We start from the raw sequence: 21,730 nt of genomic DNA, 5'->3' as shown, positions 1-21,730 counted from the left end.
CAGGGGGGTACTCACTTTTGTTGCAAGTGGTTTAAACATTAATGGCTTGTTGAGCAATTTAGAGGGCACACCAAATTTACACAAATTTACATTGCTATACAAGCTGTACACGGACTATTTTACATTGCATCAAAGTGATCAAAGTGTCTTTTCTTCAGTGTTCTCCTATGAAAAGATGTAATGAAATATTTGCAAAAATGTGAGGGGTGTTCTCAATTTTGTGATATATTATGTATACATATACAGATATACAGAAAGACAGTGACAAGGAAACATTAGGGTATATCCAGTAATGCATGGAAACCGGTTTACATTAGTGCAGTAACTTACGATACGTCAGGTCGATGGATAAAGACTTTCTGACTCTCTGAACAGTCTGACATTGCTAATGTGGAGACTTCCACTGGGTGCTGTAGATCCTCACTATCCGGGTTGGTCATGAACATTACATTGGACTGTCCAGAACACACAGATTTGTACCCCACAAATGTGGTATCTAAAATGGAAGGAAAACCAGTAATAATATGAAATGCAAGTCTTCTATAAAATGAGAAATAGAAGTCAGCCATCAAGTATAAAAGTACATTTACCTTTCACAGTCAGGAGGCCACTGATTGCATTATAGCTCATGGTCCCCGCATTTGGGTGTGCAGGCGCCATGTTATGGCCAGAGACAAAGTTGGGCCAACATATGCCGCTTCTGCCACCTGTAAATGAATGGGGGAAGTAAAATGTGACTATAAGGCTGTACAGTAAAACATACAGTAAAATCATGACCGTCTATTTGTTAGAAGGCTCAAAAAGATGGAGAGCACTAAATGGGAGTTGCACTAGAAGAACATAAAAACTGTATGAACTTCTTGCTATTGGTTACCTGTGAGACATGGTAAAATAACAATATAAGGCTACATTCACATTGGCGCTGTTGGGCGCAGCATCAGCGACGCAACGCAACCAACAATGCAAATACACAACGCAGCGTTTTGCGACACAGAGCAGGAATCGTACAGAGCAGGAATTTCGGCGCAGGGAAAACGCTACAAGTAGCTTCCTCTGCACCCTCTCTGTGCGTCAATGTGACGCATGCGTCGTAAAACACAATACAACGCATACTGGCGCATGTCCATGCACCCCCCATGTTAAAGATAGGGGCGCATGACGCATGCGTCGGTATGCGTCGCCGACGCTGCGCCCAACAACGCAAATGTGAACGTAGCCTTAGACTATGTTCAGACCAACTTTGTTTTCTTGTACATGACCCCTTTTTAGGGCTTCCATTTGAACCCTTGAGAAACAGTATTAAAATGTGTCACCGACGGCGCCCATCTTTTTACCCGAATGCACAGTTTGGAGGACTACGCTGTTTTGTTCATCTGAAAAGAGAAAAACTTTCGGAAAGGAGGTTAAATAAAGTCCAAAGGCAGATACTGCTGGAAAAGAGGGAAAATGGAATCCAAAGCTTCATATTGTCTCATTGAAGTCCAAGGCTTTGTAGGGGGTACATCTGAATACTTCGGATGGAAGCCCCAATGGAGTCATGAATTGTGGACACAAAAGTAATGTGCATCCAACCTTAACGTGACTTATACTCAACCTCAAGGTTTTCCTTGCGTGGATGTGCATCAATCTTAAGAATTAATTAAAATTCCCGAGTGACCTAAACCCATCTAGGGAAATAATGAGATTGTACTCACGTCACAATAATGTCACAACTGCACATGACACGTGAGCAACTAATGTTTGCTTATGTACCATGTTCTCTTTTTCCAGTTCAGCAGAGAATACCTACCTGTAAGAGGCCTGGCACTGCGATGTTGAGCAGAAAGCTTGACATTGGCATCACTATCTGTCAGGACATCACTGCAATCAAAGTCTGTACTTGTTCCCACCAGCAAGGATTTCTGAAAACAAGAAACACAAAAAATGTTGACCTAAAAATGTTTCTATATATCATTACTACTGTGAAAAAAAATGACTATACCGATTATAAAAAAAGAGATTAGATATAAAATATATACAATTGCCTATATTCATGAAGCCTATAAATATACAAATACTCCAGGAAAACCCCTGGAGATTGTTTGAAATCACAAGACTGTCTACTTTTCCGTTCTCACTGGCAATAAGCTGAATCCCAGAAACTTCTAAATTGAAATTGCTCTAATATTACTGTTTTACTATTGAGAACAATGTATGCATTTAAGAGATTGTTCAATGCTTGAAAAATATTTAATTGTTCTATAATAATTTGTCCACCTTTCTGACATATCCCCTTGCTGGACCTCCCATAAACAGTCCTTTCTTCTTTCGTTGTGCATCGTTTCCTGTTCATGTCTCAATGTACATTCTCGTTATTTGTCTCGCATCCTCATCCTGACGCATACACCGCAAAAGATTTGTCTCATCATTGCTGCCATTGAGCTGCTACTATGCAAGTACCAAATTATAAGATAGGGGCCAACACCTTAAAGAATGTTCCTGACATTCTTGCAGGAAGTTGTAGGGTGCCAGAATTTTTTTTTTTAAATTAATATATTAAGGCAGCAGATTTGGAACTTTCCATGAAAAGGGATAAGCTCTGTCTATTTAATTTGTAAGTTAAGAAGTTAATCAGCACAAACTTTTAGATTTATTTCAATCTAAAAGAAAGAAAACAAAATGGTGTTCCAAGGGCTTACATCACAATAAGGTGCTCAAGTAGCGTCCCATCCCTTATGTAGCAAACTAGGAACTTGGCACTCGTAGTAGGTGAAAATATATTGACAATTTAATTCACCAAAATTGCCTCACAAAATATGCACTATGTTTCGGTCATCTGGACCTTCCTCAGGTGCGCCAGAGAAAAGCAGGCACCTTCATATAGAATTTATGTGCATCTGAGGAAGGTCTAGATGACCGAAGCGCCATGCGTATTCTGTGAGGCAATTTTGGTGAAATAAAGTATCACTATCTTTTCATCTACTACAAATGCCAAATATTTACCGTATGTTAAATCTGTAAAAAAATCAGTATCTCGACAGGTTGTCAATGGAGTACACATGCTTAATTTTGCATACTTACGGAGATCTGCACTGTTTTGTTAGATATTTGGTGAGTGGTTGCTGCTGGAGTGTATATTATAGAAAGTACACCCATTCCATTTTCTGCTAGAAACACATCAGAGATCTGCACTGACGATGTTACCTGTAAAGACAAAGACGTGAGAGACTTGAGGACTCCTACATACCAATATCAACCCTTTAACGAGCCTTGCAATATGACTTAACATAAAAGCCAAATCAGAATCTCAATTTGCAGAAACGGTGTTTCGGGGTATTGCTCATCATCTGTACAAAGCATGAGATCTGATTTGGCTTGGTGAGAGGCTAAGATTTCGATCTAAGCGGCAAGGTTTCTTCTTGTGGAGTGTGACCTGCCAGTATGAGGAGGCTTTAATGCCTTGCATGCACCTCTGGGAATTTACTACAGAAGTTTCTTCCAACATGACACAATAACAGATGAAATCAGACAATTTCAGACTTGAATGGGCAGTGGTGGCACATTGAAAAGTGACTGAACTCCCTGGTGGCATCTCTCTTCATTATTCCATAAGATTCTCATAAAAGGGAACCTGTCAGATTGACAATGCAGTTTGATATGCATGGAACATGTAATAAAGAATCAGGGAGAAAATAGAGTTAAGTTATAAAAGGTTGTATAAAAAATTTGGAGCCAATTTTCATTTATCTAGAACTCTGCTCATTTATGACTTCTTAGAGTAGAACCGCCAACCGAACTCCTTAGCCTACAATGACCAGTTTTTAAAAAAAAATAGATCCCTAAGCATTTTCCCAAAAGTCTATATTCAGTGGGGAAAACAAAGTATTTAGTCAGCCACCAATTGTGCAAGTTATCCCACTTAAAAAGATGATGTAATAGACATCACAGGTAGACCACAACTATGAGAGTCAAAACTGAGAAAACAAATCCAGAAAATCACCTTGTCTGATTTGGCAAGAATTATTTTGCATATTATAGTGGAAATAGGGATTTTTGTGTACTCACCGTAAAATCCTTTTCTCCGAGCCATTCATTGGGGGACAAAGACCGTGGGTGTATGCTGCTGCCACTAGGAGGCTTGTTGTGAATTCTGTGGTCAAGCTCCCTCTTGTGGTCATGAGTGGTACTTCGGCTGGTTCTGTCTATGAGCTTCCTCTGGTGGATGTGAGTGGGGCTGCGGCTTCTGAGTTTCCTTCCTCAGGTGACGAGGTTAAGTCGTTAGGTGCTGCTCTATTTAACTCCACCTAGTTCTTTTTTCCTGGCCTCCAGTCAATGTTCCAGTATTGGTCTTGCTTTCTCCTGGATCGTTCTTGTGGCCTGTCTGCCCTGCATAAGCTAAGTTTTGCTTGTGTTACTTTTGTTTGCTATATTTTCTGTCCAGCTTGCTATATTGGTTTTTCTTGCTTGCTGGAAGCTCTGAGACACAGAGGGAGCACCTCCGTACCGTTAGTCGGTGCGGAGGGTCTTTTTGCCCCTCTGCGTGGTTGTTTGTAGGTTTTTGTGCTGACCGCAAAGCTATCTTTCCTATCCTTGGTCTATTCAGTAAGTCGGGCCTCACTTTGCTAAAATCTATTTCATCTCTGTGTTTGTATTTTCATCTTAACTCACAGTCATTATATGTGGGGGGCTGCCTTTTCCTTTGGGGAATTTCTCTGAGGCAAGGTAGGCTTATTTTTCTATCTTCAGGGCTAGCTAGTTTCTCAGGCTGTGCCGAGTTGCATAGGGAGCGTTAGGCGCAATCCACGGCTACCTCTAGTGTGGTATGATAGGATTAGGGATTGCGGTCAGCAGAGTTCCCACGTCTCAGAGCTCGTCCTATGTTAGTAACTATCAGGTCACTTTGTGTGCTCTTAACCACTAGGTCCATTGTGGTTCTGAATCACCTGTTCATAACAGAGGCTGATACTAAGTGATACAAAGAAAGTTAGCTCCTCCCCTGCAGTATACACCCTCCTGCTGGCTCTCAGCTAACCAATTCGGTGCAAAAGCAGTAGGGGATCAGTAACAACATATGAGCGTATAGCATGTCATATTATATATGAGAGTATAGCATGTCAAATTATAAAACAAGCACAAGCTAATAACAAGGTGGGAGCTGTGTCCCTCAATGAATGGCTCTGAGAAAAGGATTTTACCGTGAGTACACAAAATTCCTATTTCTCCTTCGCCTCACTGGGGGACACAGACCGTGGGACGTCCCAAAGCAGTCCCTAGGTGGGGACAACATCAGATCAGGCCCTGTGTAACCGCTACTTACAAGTGCGCCACCGCGGCCTGCAGAGTCCACCTGCCCAAACTCACATCTGTGGAAATTATAGTGCTTCAAGAATGCATGCGGACTGGAGGAATCCGCAAGCTTGCAGCCGTGCTTGCCGACGTCTGGTGCCTAGAGCCCTCAGACATGGAGATAGGCTGACATCTAGCACAGAAGGACTCCTGGATGGTGAAACGAATCCACCAGGCTAACATGGCCGATGAAATGGCAAAACCCTTCCTGTGACTGTCAGGAAGCCTTCTTCTTACCGTCAGGAAGCCCAAATAAAGTGTCCAACCTTCGGACGGACGCCGTCCTCGATACGTACCTAATCGGAGCACTCACTTCGTCCAGATCATAGAGAACCCATTCCGTTTTGTGGACTGGAGCCAAAAGAGATGAGGGAAGGACGATGCCCCTGTAACAGTGGGAATACAATACCACCTTGATAACAAGGGAAGGGGATGGCCTGAGGACAACCTTGCCTTGATGGTAATAAGGAAAAAAGTATGAAAGAACAGAGCAGCAAGCTCTGAAGACTCATCAGGATGACAAGATCGGAGGGAAAAAGGGGGTGACCTTCCCTGATAGTAAAGGCTGTCTGGATCAAAAAAGGAGTCTACTGTAAGACCACCAGGACCATTAAGGTCCCAAAGATCTAACGGTATGCAATAGGGAAGAACCACAGGTGAAGACTCCCTGCAAGGAAGTCCATATTTGCAGTTTTGTTGCAATAAGATGGAAAAATACTAGTTCTGCAAATTGACATGGTCAGTGCGGATCTCCCAGAATCACTGAGGCCCTTCCTGCTTCCAAAAAGATCTCGGAAGTAGTGGAAGAGGGGTTATGGAAATTGGTACCATGGAAGAACAGAGCATGCACTGCGATGGCTCTTGGATCTCGAGGCCGAACCATGAACTCGAGTACATTGGCGTTCAGTCTGGACACCATCTGACCTACATCTGGAGTACTCCAGTGAAGGCAGATCTAATGGAAGACTTCCGGGTGAAGTTCCCACTCACTTGAGGAGAAACCCTGACTGCTGAATATGTCTGCCGCCCAGAGTTCAACTCTAGGGATATGTACTGCCAAGATCACCGAATGATAGATCTCGGCCCATCAGAGAATGTGAGGTACCTCGGCCATGGCGCTTGACTGTGGGTACTTGCTAGATGATTGACGTATGGCACAGCCGTGGCATTAGTCAATTGAATTCGTATGGGGTTACCCGCCTGAAGGCAGTGGACCTGCTGTGGGATTAGCTGTACCGTTCGGATCCCAAGAGCAATGATCGGGAGAAGAAGACTGGCATTGGTAGTCACTAATAACCATTGGACCAGGAGAAGGCCCTGGATGAGGAAGGAGCTCAGAGACTACCCTTTGAAAACCTGATTGACTTGCTGAAAATGAGCGGAGCGAAGGAAACTGCTTCCATTGTCGTCACCATTTTTCCTCAGAACCCTCCTAGCGAATCGAATGAAATGAGGGGATGAGTGATCAAGTGCGCGAGCTCCCTGTTGAAGGGCCACGACCTTGTCTCGAGAGAGAATTACCATCCTTCTGGAAGTGTGCAGGATCATCCTCAAAAAGGAGGACCTTGTCAAAGGTTGTTAGAAGCTTGAGGTCCAGGATCGGTCTTACTTTTCATTCCCCTTTTTTGGAACCAAGATCCCTTAGATCTAGACTGTCCTGGACAACCCTTCCACTGCTGGTTGGGTCTGTAGAAAAAATATGATCCCTTGTTAGTCTCCCGCTCAGAAGATTTGATTGGCCAGCTGTACTGTCTCCGGGGAAAGGTTACTTGTATGAATCAAAGTAGTTAAGGTCTTCAACCAGGAGACCATTGCTCAAGCAACCCATGCGGTGGCTAAGGAAGGATAGAGCGCTGAATCCGAAGCCGCAAGACGGAACAAACCAGATGTGTTATCTGACAGTCCGTGGTATTTTTAATTGATGATACATCGGGCAGGGATACTGGTATGTATACCACAAGAGATTCTACCCGGTTAGTCTGTCAAGTGGCAGAATGCGGGGCTGCATCCAGAAGGTCAGGAAAAAAGCCATCTCTTGCCATCATCGCTCTCTTTTGACGGTGCAACGTAGAAAATTAGGAACCCTCGATCCACCATCCTCTTAACAGGGAAGTGGAGAGGTATCGTCCGCCTTGTTGCATCATCTGCTAAATAGTGGTGATGCAAATGGGGGTGCTCGGACGCCAAAAAGGGTGCCTCTGTACATCCCCAGAGTTCAGGTCCCCGGGTGGACAGGGCAAGTTGTCTGGCGTTAGGCCTGGATGCAGAAGAGGATACATGGAGGCAACACTCCATGTGCTCATCTGTTGATGGTGTGGGGAGATCGGTGCCCTTTAAAAGACCTGTCGCCCTTAAAAATCAGACCAGGCATGGCATCCCACGTAGAGGCTTCTGTCCAGTGAATCGCTTATCCGGACTGAATGGCAAATGCACTACAAGGGAGTTTAGTCTCCTTATTAGGGACACTGCGTAGTCTAGAGCAGAACCGGAGTCCTCGTCAATGTACCGAGATTGGTTGATGGTATAAATAGGTGTGTCCATCCTTTTCTGAAGCTCTGGCAAGTCCAGGTCCTAGGCAATATCCGATCCATATTCAGAGCCTTGTTGTCATCAAATCATTGGGGAGAGAGATCAGGAAATGAAAACTTCAGTTTTCTAGATGCCTGTACGTTTCTAGACCCCTGCACGTTTCTAGAATACTCGCGGCCCCTGCTAGCCGACGGCTCCCATGTTGGATAGGGACCATGTATATCGGTCCTGCGAGCACTCCAAGCCACAGAGGGTACACGGAGGGATTCAATCTCTTGGTCAGAGAACTATGGATTGCGGTCAGTGACGAAGTCCACTGAGGGGAACTAGGTACTCTGGGATAAACTGGGATCAGCGGCGGAGGGCTCCTGAGCTCATTTAGGGTGACCGGCTTCAGATTGATCATGTGCCCTTAAGACCAGGGGATACGATCATGCACCTTTAAGACCAGGGAATACGGGTCATGCACCTTTAAGACAGGGAGTACTGGTCGTGTGGCTTTAGGACCAAGGAATATTGGTCATGTACCTTTAAGACCAGGGAATACTGGTCATGCACCTTTAAGACCAGGCAATACTGATCATGTGCCTTTAAGACCAACTGGTCAGGTACTTCCTTACCCTGGTACTGATGTAGAGTCGTTGTGCCCCTTTAATGCAAAAGCCATCGCCCCTGTGTGAGCCAGCCGGGTGGACCAAGATGGTCACTGGGAGTTACAGAGTTGATAATGTCTCGCAGAGAGCGGGAAGCGCCAATTCGGGGGGGCGGAGCCACAGACACGATGTGGGTGGAGCCTTGAGACTTCCATCAATAGGCCCAAGCCGAGACCTAAATTTCTGCAGCCGGTGGGCGACACCAGCGGTAGAAGTGAAGGGCATTGTAGTTGAGCATTCCTGTGCCAGGCGAGAAGTGCCAGAAAAGCGTGTGGATCCGCCTTAGCGCGCCATAGTGCGGGCACGGCTTCCGAGATGCGGCCTACACATCGGCCGAAGCCGGGGGCTAAATTTTTGCAGCCGGCCGGAGCGTTACCTCAGAGAGGTGGGCCACACGGAAGTGGCTGAAGCTGCCTGTCAGCATGTGGATATCCCGCTGCAGATGGTTCCACTCACAATCGGTGCGCGTCCCAGCATGGAGCCACCGCGGATGTGGGTTTCAGCGCTGTTCTGCTGCAGGTCAGTTATTGTAGCGTGGATGGTGCAGAGGTAAAAGGTGTAAACTTCAATCCACCATCTCTTTGTTAGGGAGGTGGAAAGGAACCGTCCGCCTCCTTGTGCCATCCACTTTCACAGTGGTGGGACAGTGGGGGCTGCTCAGATGCCATAGAGAGGGGCCTCTGTACATCCACGGAGTTCAAGCCCCCGGGTGGACAGGGCCAGTTGTCCGACAATAAGCCTGGCTGGGGAAGAGGGTACATGCAGGCGACACTCCATGTGCTCGTCCGTTCAGGGTGCAGGGAGATCGATGCCCTTGAAGGGGCCCATCGCCCCTAAGAATCAGCCAAGGCCTGGCTTCCCCCATCACAGGAGAGGATATGGAGAGGCGACACTCTCCGTGCTCGCCTGTTGATGGTTCGGGGAGATCGGAACCTTGAAAGGATCTGTTGCCCCATTCGTCCGTGGAAAAATAAAATCTAAAATAAAAAATGTAAAAGGTAAAAATAAAATAATAAAGGGCTTTGGGTCTGAATAGCAGACCCGTCCGTGTGCCTCGTATGGACACTAAGCAAGAACTGGTTAGCTGAGAGCCAGCAGGAGGGTGTATACTGCAGGGGAGGAGCAAACTTTCTTTGTATCACTTAAGGTACCGTCACACATAGCGACGCTGCAGCGATACCGACAACGATCCGGATCGCTGCAGCGTCGCTGTTTGGTCGCTGGAGAGCTGTCACACAGACAGCTCTCCAGCGACCAACGATCCCGAGGTCCCCGGTAACCAGGGTAAACATCGGGTAACTAAGCGCAGGGCCGCGCTTAGTAACCCGATGTTTACCCTGGTTACCATCCTAAAAAGTAAAAAAACAAACGCTACATACTTACCTACCGCTGTCTGTCCTCGGCGCTCTGCTTCTCTGGTCTGGCTGTGAGCGCCGGGCAGCCAGAAAGCAGAGCGGTGACGTCACCGCTCTGCTTTCCGGCTGACCGACGCTCACAGCCAGAGCAGGAGGAGTGCAGAGCACAGCGCTGGAGGACAGACGGCTGTAGGTAAGTATGTACTGTTTGTTTTTTTACTTTTAGGATGGTAACCAGGGTAAACATCGGGTTACTAAGCGCGGCCCTGCGCTTAGTTACCCGATGTTTACCCTGGTTACCAGCAAAGACATCGCTGAATCGGTGTCACACACGCCGATTCAGCGATGTCTACGGGGAGTCCAGCGACGAAATAAAGTTCTGGACTTTCTTCCCCGACCAGCGATCTCCCAGCAGGGGCCTGATCGCTGCTGCCTGTCACACTGGACGATATCGCTAGCGAGGACGCTGCAACGTCACGGATCGCTAGCGATATCGTCTAGTGTGACAGTACCTTTAGTGTCAGTCTCCTAGTGGCAGCAGCATACACCCACGGTCTGTTTCCCCCAATGAGGCGAAGGAGAAAATAAGTATTTGGTCACCTAAAAACATGCAAGATTTCTGGCTCTCACAGACCTGTAACTTCTTCTTTAAGAGGCTCCTCTGTCCTCCACTCATTACCTGTAGTAATAACACCTGTTTGAACTTGTTATCAGTATGAATCTGCCATCACACTAGCAGTATTTGGTCAGTATTTTACATCAGTATTTGCAAGCCAAAACCAGGAGTGAGTGATAAATACAGAAGTGGCACATATGTTTCTATTATACTTTTCCTCTAATTGTTCCACTCCTGGTTTTGACTTACAAATACTGATGTAAAATACTGACCAAATACTGCTAGTGTGACGTCAGTCTAAAAGACACCTGTCCACAACTTCAAACAGTCACACTCCAAACTCCACTATGGTGAAGACCAAAGAGCTGTCGAAGGACACCAGAAACAAAATTGGAGCCCTGCACCAGGCTGGGAAGATGGAATCTGCAATAGGCAAGCAACTTGGTGTGATGAAATCAACTGTGGGAGCAATAATAAGAAAATGGAAGACATACAAGGCCACTGATAATCTTCCTCGATCTGGGGCTCCACGCAGGATCTCACCCGGTTGGTAAACAAAAATCCCAGAACCACACAGGGGGAACTAGTGAATGGCCTGCATAGAGCTGGGACCACCGCAACAAAGGCTACCATCAGTAACACACTATGCCACCAGGGACTCAGATCCTGCAGTGCCATACGTGTCCCCCTGCTTAAGTCAGTACATGTCCGGGTCCATCTGAAGTTTGCTAGAGACCATTTGGATTATCCAGAAGAGTATTGGGAGAATGTCATATGGTCTGATGAAACCAAAGTAGAACTGTTTGGTAGAAACAAAACTCGTCATGTTTGGAGGAGACAGAATGTTGAGTTGCATCCAATGAACGCAATACCTACTGTGAAGCATGGGGGTGGCAACATCATGCTTTGAGTCTGTTACTCTGCAAAGGGACCAGTACGACTGGTTCGTGTACATGAAAGAATGAATGGGGCCATGTATCGTGAGATTTTGAGTGCAAACCTCCTTCCATCAGCAAGAGCATTGAAGATGAAACGTGGATGAGTCTTTCAGAATGATAAATGATCCCAAGCACACCACCAGGGCAATGAAGGAGGGGCTTTGTAAGAAGCATATGAAGGTCCTGGAGTGGCCTAGCCAGTTTCCAGATCTCAACCACATAGAAAACCTTTGGAGGGAGTTGAAAGTCCGTGTTGCCCAGCGACAGGCCCAAAACATCACTTCTCTAGAGGAGATCTGCATGGAGGAATGGGCCTACATACCACCAAGTGTGTGCCAACCTTGTGAAGACTTACAGAAAATGTTTGACCTCTGTCATTGGCAGCAAAGGATATATAACAAAATATTGAGATGAACTTTTGTTAATGAACAAATACTTATTTTCCACCATAATTTGCCAAATCAGACAAGGTGATTTTCTGGATTTCTTTTTTCGATCTTTACTCTCATAGTTGTGGTTTACCTACGATGTCAGTTACAGGCCTCTCTCATCTTTTTAAGTGGGAAAACTTGCACAATTGGTGGCTGACTAAATACTTTTTTCCCCACTGTAATAATCTGCTCAGCTTCTCCTGCTCTATAACTTGGTAGCAGCAGGTCAGAACAGGTTCCCTTTAAGACAAGATTTCTCCTTTAAGTTGGCAGCTTCACACATTACCTGGAAGTAGATACCATAATCCCAGCATTTCCATAATTTAAATCCTCTTATAAGTGAACAGTCAGGGAGCCCGTCTTGATTCATGTAGATACCATACAATCCTCCATGGGCTTCGTTGTTAAACCACTGCAGACTGGGATCAGTGATGCCTGTAGGAATAACTATATGTAATTACGGGCTGTGATAGTTTTTATATTTACTGTAGTCACATGCAGTGTTTTGTAGTGGGCACATCGCAAGGTAGATTCTGTTTACTACAACTTTATAAAGAGAGAAGTGTCAATTTTGCAAAAATTTTAAAAGCTTCGTCTGAGATTTAAAATAATTTGCTTAACACTAAGAATTGAAATAAAATGAAATAATAACCATTACTCCCCCCAGTGGTCAGTGCCAAATCTGCGGATCCATCATATTTATCATGCATGTGAACTCTGCAGCCAATCACCGACCTCAGCCATAACACATACTAGCATCACCACTAAGTCTAGTAGTTATGAAAGCAATGTACTGTACATAATGTAATCTCTGTAGGACTAGTAGGAACCACTGGAGCAGCAGGGGATTTAGCAGGTAAGTTATTTATTTTTATTTTATACTAGTTTCTGCTTTAGGTAACCTGTCAGCAGGATTTTGCTCATTAAACTACAGACATTGTCATGTTGCTGTTGTTATACTGATTAAAATTATACCTGTGGTGAAGAAATCCGTCTTGTGGTTCTTGTGTAATTAGTGTTAGAAGTTTTCAGTTAATAAGATGCCAGTGCTCCGGGGCGGGACTGTAGGCAGAGTCTTATCTTCCTGCTCTAAGTCAGATAAACCAATGAAATACCTGCCCACAGGCCACCCCAAAGCACAAACATGTTCCTCATCATAGAGACAGACTGTTTTGGCTTCGGGGCGGCCTGTGGGCAGGTCTTTCCTTGGTTTCTCTGGCTTAGAGCAGGAAGATAAGACTCTGCCTACAGTCTTGCCCCAAAGCACGGGCATATCATTAGCTGAATACTTCTAACACTGATTACACAAGAACCACAAAACAGATTTCATCACCTAGGTATCATTTTAATCAGTTTAACAGTAGTAAAATGACAATGCATGTAGTTTACTTAGCAAAATCCTGCTGACAGGTTTACTTTACTAAAATCCTGGGCAACCCCTCAAACATATTGGTATGTCTTAATACTGCCAACCAAGCAATACCTTAGATCCAACTCTTGAGCACAATTACAAAATATGACTACACCACATGCTGAATTGCAATACGTCTATCGTGTTTTCAATGTGGCCTCAACCCATGGACATTTCACTCATTAGATCTGATGCTGTTTCTTTACAGACGGGTTGTCAGCGCTGTAGACAATACCAGACACCAGGAGCATTGGCGGAGACTCATGGTGTAAACAGGGAAGGTGAGTAAAGCAGAGTTTGATTTTTTTTAAAAAACAAACTGCATTCTGGGAACAGGGGTTTTCCAAAACCAAAAAAATCGCTTTAAGGCTGATGACATAGACCAACTTGGCTGTTTCTATATCACAACACAAGTCGACATATCACCTGTTTAACAGAACTGACCACATTATAACATCCATAGTAGTGGTCTAGCTTCTATGTTATTATATTACCCCTGTTACTCACTTTGGCAAACTTCTCCATCGATACGATATCCAGCTCTTTCAAACCCAGAAACCACGTTATTCTGCAGGACAATGTCAGTTCCTTCACTGATCTAGAATATAAAATCAGCTTTTGGATCAGGGACTGGCTTCCTGCAGCCACCACTAGAGGGAGCTCACTGCATACAATACATTACTATAGCAATACAGTATACAGTAAGCTCCTCTGCTCCCTCTAGTGGTGGCTTCAGGCAGGCACAGTATTGACTTTTAAATCTACAGTGTCTATGTAGGGAATTTTCTGATTTGTATAAAACAGTTCTGGCCAATATAAGAATATATTACTTGTAAACATAAAATCATCTACAGTAAATTCTCAACATAACGATATAAAGGGTAGATGAACTAAATCCTCATCACCCTGATTGGCGCCTAACTCCTGCACTTACGTCAATTCCAGCATGCCATAGGATATTGTTTACTTCCTCGCGGTCTTGGTAAGTACCTGGCCAAACGGCAAGGGCAACCAGATTTCTCCTTATATTTATACGTTCTCCCCATACTCTAATTCCTACAAATAAGAATTTACAATTTATATATTTATAAATTCAGCATTGACGAAAGATAAAGAAAATCAGTATGGAGCCATCACAGGAATAATAATATTATATTGGAGAATTGTATTTTAGAATTTTCAGGATTGTCTCACAACCCCTTTCTATATGATCCCAATAGTACAATATTAATATCATACAGAGGGTCGCCTTTTCATTTCCACTTTTGCTATGTGTCAAAGCGGAGAGTTGTTTGATATCGGAGGCAAGTGCTGGGAGCAAAAGTATGGCTTACTGCTACTTCAGGTCTTTTCGATGGAAATTTCCGCAGTGCCGATCATGATGGAACAACCCCTTTAAATTCATAACTTTTTTTTTTTTCGACATAGCCTATTCGGGGCTCATTTCTTGCAGTTGAAGTCGTTATTGGTTCTATTTTGGGGTACATAAGATCTGTAAACTCTTTTTATTCCATTTGTTCTGGTAGGTAAAGCTCTTAATCCGATCCATATATCTAGTTCGCTCATCCTCCGTACACATACAATGTATATTTTCAAGGGGATTAAGGACCCAGGAGTTTAGTTTTTGTTTTTTATCATCACATTCCAAAATACACTGCTCAAAAAATAAAGGGAACACTTAAACAACAGAATCTAACTCCAAGAAATCAAACTTCTGTGAAATCAAACTGTCCACTTAGGAAGCAACACTGATTGACAATCAATTTCACATGCTGTTGTGCAAATGGAATAATAATAATAAATAATAATAATAATCTTTATTTTTATATAGCGCTAACATATTCCGCAGCGCTTTACAGTTTTGCACACATTATCATTACTGTCCCCAATGGGGCTCACAATCTAGATTCCCTATCAGTATGTCTTTGGAATAGACAACAGATGGAAATTATTGGCAATTATCAAGACACCCTCAATAAAGGAGTGGTTCTACAGGTGGGGACCACAGACCACATCTCAGTACCAATGCTTTCTGGCTGATGTTTGGTCACCTTTGAATGTTGGTTGTGCTTTCACACTCGTGGTAGCATGAGACGGACTCTACAGCCCACACAAGTGGCTCAGATAGTGCAGCTCATCCAGGATGGCACATCAATACGAGCTGTGGCAAGAAGGTTTGCTGTGTCTGTCAGCGTAGTGTCCAGAGGCTTGAGACGCTACCAGGAGACAGGCCAGTACACCAGGAGATGTGGAGGGGGTCGTAGGAGGGCAACAACACAGCAGCGGGACCGCTACCTCTGCCTTCGTGCAAGGAGGAACAGGAGGAGCACTGTCAGAGCCCTGCAAAATGACCTCCAGCAGGCCACAAATGTGCATGTGTCTGCACAAATAGTTAGAAACCGACTCCATGAGGATGGTTTGAGTGCCCAACGTCCACAGATGGGGGTTGTGCTCACAGCCCAACACTGTTTAGGATGTTTGCCATTTGCCACAGAACACCAGGATTGGCAAATTCGCCACTGGTGCCCTGTGCTCTTCACAGATGAAAGCAGGTTCACGCTGAGCAGATGTGACAGAGTCTGGAGATGCCGTGGAGAGCGATCTGCTGCCTGCAACATCCTTCAGCATGACCGGTTTGGCAGTGGATCAGTAATGGTGTGGGGTGGCATTTCTTTGGAGGGCCGCACAGCCCTCCATGTGCTCGCCAGAGGTAACCTAACTGCCATTAGGTACCGAGATGAGATCCTCAGACCCGTTGTGAGACCATGTGCTGGTGCGGTTGGCCCTGGGTTCCTCCTAATGCAGGACAATGCCAGACCTCATGTGGCTGGAGTGTGTCAGCAGTTCCTGCAAGATGAAGGCATTGAAGCAATGGACTGGCCCGCCCATTCCCCAGACCTGAACCCGATTGAACACCTCTGGGACATCATGTCTCGCTCCATCCACCAACAGACTTTACTGGAGTTGGAGGATGCTTTAGTCCAGGTCTGGGAGGAGATCCCTCAGGAGACCATCTGCCACATCATCAGGAGTATGCCCAGGCATTGTAGGGAGGTCATACAGACACGTGGAGGCCACACACAATACTGAGCATCATTTCCTTGTTTTGAGGCATTTCCACTGAAGTTGGATCAGCCTGTAATTTGATTTTCCACTTTGATTTTGAGTATCGTTACAAATCCAGGCCTCCATTGGTTAATAAATGTTTAATGTTTTTACAAAATGATAATTTAAAAAAAAAAAAAAGTTTATAAGGGCTTGGTTATCAGACAAGTTGTACTTTTTATTGGTACAATTTTGAGGTATATAGAACTGATGTAATGCACCATTTTTAGAGTGTGTGAACAAAACAATGCTCACTTTGATTTTTTAAATATTTTTTCCTGTTTTGTTTTTTTACATGCCATTTTCAGCGTTAAAAAAGATATATTTAAAGTGTGGATTGTTATGTTGCAGTGTTTTAATTTTTTTTTATTGTTTACCATAATACAGATTTTTAGCTTTTAAATATTAAGACGATTTATTTATTGATTCATAGGCAAGTGATTTTGGTGCCCATGATGTCTGAATGGTTTTATATTAAGTTTATGGTGCTAAGAATATGACTTTGGTTTGGTTACATTGACTAGTTTCTGAGCTATTTATTAGTTAATTAATTACAGTAGAATTCTGGCTTCAAAAATTGTTTTTTATAGCATTATAAATAAGCCTGTAAATTAAAATACTAAATAATTTTATGGGATATTTCATTAGTTAAGACAGTGTTAAAGAGTAAAAAGACCAAAAGCTATTACATCTGTTATCACACACAAGTCGCATTGGGGGAATGCATTATTTTCATGGATGAATTGTCTCAAAAACTAGAAACAATTCTGCAAAAGTACCGTAATGGGATTTTTTAATTCAGCGCCCTCAAAATACCCTAAACCTATTCAAAAACCTTGGCACATTAATTTTTTTTTCTAGACTTGTGTTATTGGCACAACAGTCCTGTACAGAAGATGTAGAAGGCAAAACAAACAGTCCTAATGCCCTTCTGTCCTGGTTGGAAGAATCAGCGGATTGGCGATGTACTGGCCAGTAAAGCTAGTACTGATCAGTGCATTGCCACTTTGCCGATTATTCTACCTATTGTCAACCTGCTCAACTCCCTAGTGCGTTCTTCTCCTGGTGCTATCTTTGAACTCAAAGGTGAACCTTCCCCTCCATTCGCCACTTTCTACTTTACCACCTGAGCGCCACCAAGATCATATCTTTTCACTTCTGTCTTACCCCCTAGAGAAGGTCCATTTGCATCCCTACTCTGGGGTCCCTTTTTCTCTATGTCAATCTGTCCATTAAATTTACCTTCTCCTACAGTGAAGTGAATAACGTTGTCATCAATGTTGAGTCCGTTTGTGTAAAACACACCAATTGCTGGAGAAAATCCATTGTGGAAGGCACATCCCTTAACGTAGGATTCATTTGATGGTACCTATAAATAACAGACGAACAGTAGACAAATGTTATCTTTTTTTTTGGAATCAAGTATTATTTTTACAAAAGCTTCACTTCCCCCACTATTTTGACACAAGAATACAGAATATGACATTTATGTTCCTTTCCCAATTTTTCATTTTTTTCCCCAAAATAAATAGGAGCAAGTAAAATAAAGTCCATGACAACCCACCTCTCCAAGATTGAGGAAAGCCAATGAGTTCCGTGGGTCTGTGGGATCTCTGTAACCTTCTTGCCCAGTGTGGTAAAATTCCACATTCTCAATTCTTGCACTACCTTCAAAAACATAATTTAATGATCAGTAAAGTCTCCTTCTCATATGACCGCCCCCTAGTATTGTTTATAAGGCAAAAATAAGGGGAGCAGATGACGAAACAGACTCTATAGTTCCTTATGAGGTCAGGAGGACTAGTAATGAGCTAATATACTCGTTGCTCGGGTTTTCCCGAGCACGCTCGGGTGGTCTCCGAGTATTTGTGACTGCTCGGAGATTTAGTTTTCTTCGCCTCAGCTGCATGATTTACGGCTGCTAGCCAGGTTGATTACATGTGGGGATTCCCTAGCAACCAGTCAACCCCCACATGTACTCAGGCTGGCTAGCAGCCGTAAATCATGCAGCTGCGTCAACAAAAACTAAATCTCCAAGCAGTCACAAATACTCGGAGACCACTCGAGCGTGCTCGGGAAAACCCAATCAACAAGTATATTCGCTCATCACTAGTCAGGACTGTGAGCGGTGGCATCAGATATTTTTCTGAGCCGGACAGAGGCCCTGTCCTGTATTACAGAAACAATTGACATTGGTAAGAGTTACAATACCTCGATATTCCACATTGTTGGTTGAAAATGTGCTCACGAGAACTCGGGCTCCAAATGATTCACTATACCAACCAGGATAGTCCTCACCAATGATCTTAATATTCCTACTAAGTAAAGCAACGTCAGCTGCCAGAGTGTAATTCAGGGTCGTGTTTGGCACTTGATAGGTGTTAGCTGGAGGACAAAAACAATACAAAATTACTAAAATATAAATAAGGAACAAATAATATTAGTTTATTGTTTCCTACATTGTATTGGTTGCCCTTGTATTCCATGGTTATACTTATTTAATTACTTGTATTTAAATTCTCCATGTAATGTCAGACAACTTGATCTCATCTGACAGATAATGTGATAAACAGACAGACAATCTGCAAACCACTTAAACACAAATAGTCACTCCATATTGCCAGCCGCTAGGTATCTCCCATGCGTTTAACTTGCTTTCAACTGCCTGTTGTCAAGTTTAATCCTAGCAGCAGAAGAGCTGAGATCGATAAAGTCCTGCTTCTTCTTCCTGTAATCTTTCTTCTTCTGTTGACCTGTCTGTCAAACTGCATACAGGCAAACCAGACAGGTGGGCTTTCAGAAAGTTCACTGTTATGAACGCAATCTAGTAACACAGTGTGCCAGCAGTCAGAGCACATGCAGTGATCTGACAATAACCCAAAAACAATAGAACGAGCTCTGAGACGTGGAATCTCTGTAGACCGCAATACCTGAACCTATCCTAAACACAACTAAAGGCAGCTGTGGATTGCGCCTGACACTACCTATGCAACTCGGCACAGCCTGAGGAACTGACTAGCCTGAAGATAGAAATACAAGCCTGACTTGCCTCAGAGAAATACCCCAAAGGAAAAGGCAGCCCCCCACATATAATGACTGTTAGCAAGATGAAAAGACAAAACGTAGGGATGAAATAGATTCAGCAAAGTGAGGCCCGATATTCTAGATAGAGCGAGGATAGCAAAGAGAACTTTGCAGTCTACAAAAAACCCTAAAGCAAAAAACCACGCAAAGGGGGCAAAAAGACCCACCGTGCTGAACTAACGGCACGGCGGTACACCCTTTGCGTCTCAGAGCTTTCAGCAAAACGAATAGACAAGCTGGACAGAAAAAATAGCAAAAAAGCAAAGAAGCACTTATCTAAGCAGAGCAGCAGGCCACAGGAAAGATCCAGAAGCTCAGATCCAACACTGGAACATTGACAAGGAGCAAAGAAGACAGAATCAGGTGGGGTTAAATAACAAAGCAGCCAACGAGCTCACCAGAACACCTGAGGGAGGAAGCTCAGAAGCTGCAGTACCACTTGTGACCACAGGAGTGAATTCAGCCACAGAATTCACAACAGTACCCCCCCCTTGAGGAGGGGTCACCGAACCCTCACCAGAGCCCCCAGGCCGACCAGGATGAGCCACATGAAAGGCACGAACAAGATCTGGAGCATGGACATCAGAGGCAAAAACCCAGGAATTATCTTCCTGAGCATAACCCTTCCATTTAACCAGATACTGGAGTTTCCGTCTAGAAACACGAGAATCCAAAATTTTCTCCACAATATACTCCAATTCCCCCTCCACCAAAACCGGGGCAGGAGGCTCAACAGATGGAACCATAGGTGCCACGTATCTCCGCAACAACGACCTATGGAATACATTATGTATGGAAAAGGAGTCTGGGAGGGTCAGACGAAAAGACACAGGATTGAGAATCTCAGAAATCCTATACGGACCAATAAAACGAGGTTTAAATTTAGGAGAGGAAACCTTCATAGGAATATGACGAGAAGATAACCAAACCAGATCCCCAACACGAAGTCGGGGACCCACACGGCGTATGCGATTAGCGAAAAGTTGAGCCTTCTCCTGGGACAAGGTCAAATTGTCCACTACCTGAGTCCAGATCTGCTGCAACCTGTCCACCACAGAATCCACACCAGGACAGTCCGAAGACTCAACCTGTCCTGAAGAGAAACGAGGATGGAACCCAGAATTGCAGAAAAATGGAGAGACCAAGGTAGCCGAGCTGGCCCGATTATTAAGGGCGAACTCAGCCAACGGCAAAAAGGACACCCAATCATCCTGGTCAGCAGAAACAAAACATCTCAGATATGTTTCCAAGGTCTGATTGGTTCGTTCGGTCTGGCCATTAGTCTGAGGATGGAAAACCGAGGAAAAAGATAGGTCAATGCCCATCCTACCACAAAAGGCTCGCCAAAACCTTGAAACAAACTGGGAACCTCTGTCAGAAACAATATTCTCAGGAATGCCATGCAAACGAACCACATGCTGGAAGAACAAAGGCACCAAATCAGAGGAGGAAGGCAATTTAACCAAGGGCACCAGATGGACCATTTTAGAAAAGCGATCACAGACCACCCAAATGACTGACATCTTTTGAGAAACGGGAAGGTCAGAAATGAAATCCATCGAAATATGTGTCCAAGGCCTCTTTGGGACCGGCAAGGGCAAAAGCAACCCACTGGCACGTGAACAGCAGGGCTTAGCCCTAGCACAAATCCCACAGGACTGCACAAAAGTACGTACATCCCGTGACAGAGATGGCCACCAGAAGGATCTAGCCACTAACTCTCTGGTACCAAAGATTCCAGGATGACCAGCCAACACCAAACAATGAAGTTCAGAGATAACTTTACTAGTCCACCTATCAGGGACGAACAATTTCTCCGCTGGACAACGATCAGGTTTATTCGCCTGAAATTTTTGCAATACTCGCCGCAAATCAGGGGAGATGGCAGACACAATGACTCCTTCCTTGAGGATACTCGCCGGCTCAGATGAACCCGGAGAGTCGGGCACAAAACTCCTAGACAGAGCATCCGCCTTCACATTTTTAGAGCCCAGAAGGTACGAAATCACAAAATCGAAGCGGGCAAAAAATAACGACCAACGGGCCTGTCTAGGATTCAAGCGCTTGGCAGACTCGAGATAAGTAAGGTTCTTATGATCAGTCAATACCACCACGCGATGCTTAGCTCCTTCAAGCAAATGACGCCACTCCTCGAATGCCCACTTCATGGCCAGCAACTCTCGGTTGCCCACATCATAATTACGCTCAGCAGCCGAAAACTTCCTGGAAAAGAAAGCACATGGTTTCAACACTGAGCAACCAGAACCTCTCTGTGACAAAACC

General features: G+C 44.4%; 1 protein-coding gene across 1 annotated transcript in view; it reads right to left on the bottom strand.

Annotated features, from left to right (window-relative positions):
- Window positions 1-21,730, bottom strand: part of PKHD1L1 (PKHD1 like 1) — a 262,674-nt gene that overhangs the window by 54,440 nt on the left and 186,504 nt on the right. Inside the window, exons 59-68 of the mRNA XM_069731788.1 lie at window positions 18,575-18,748; window positions 17,928-18,031; window positions 17,606-17,732; window positions 14,193-14,314; window positions 13,766-13,856; window positions 12,134-12,282; window positions 3,061-3,183; window positions 1,790-1,901; window positions 591-707; window positions 331-496 (exon numbers count right to left, since the gene is read on the bottom strand). Coding sequence (XP_069587889.1) covers window positions 331-496; window positions 591-707; window positions 1,790-1,901; window positions 3,061-3,183; window positions 12,134-12,282; window positions 13,766-13,856; window positions 14,193-14,314; window positions 17,606-17,732; window positions 17,928-18,031; window positions 18,575-18,748 — 1,285 coding nt within the window. The remainder of the gene's footprint in view (window positions 1-330; window positions 497-590; window positions 708-1,789; window positions 1,902-3,060; window positions 3,184-12,133; window positions 12,283-13,765; window positions 13,857-14,192; window positions 14,315-17,605; window positions 17,733-17,927; window positions 18,032-18,574; window positions 18,749-21,730) is intronic.

The sequence above is a fragment of the Ranitomeya imitator genome, chromosome 6 (genome assembly GCF_032444005.1).
Source record: "Ranitomeya imitator isolate aRanImi1 chromosome 6, aRanImi1.pri, whole genome shotgun sequence".
Classification (NCBI taxonomy): domain Eukaryota; kingdom Metazoa; phylum Chordata; class Amphibia; order Anura; family Dendrobatidae; genus Ranitomeya; species Ranitomeya imitator.
The sequence above is the reverse complement of the archived record's forward strand: the minus strand, read 5'-3'. Positions and strand labels throughout refer to the sequence as shown.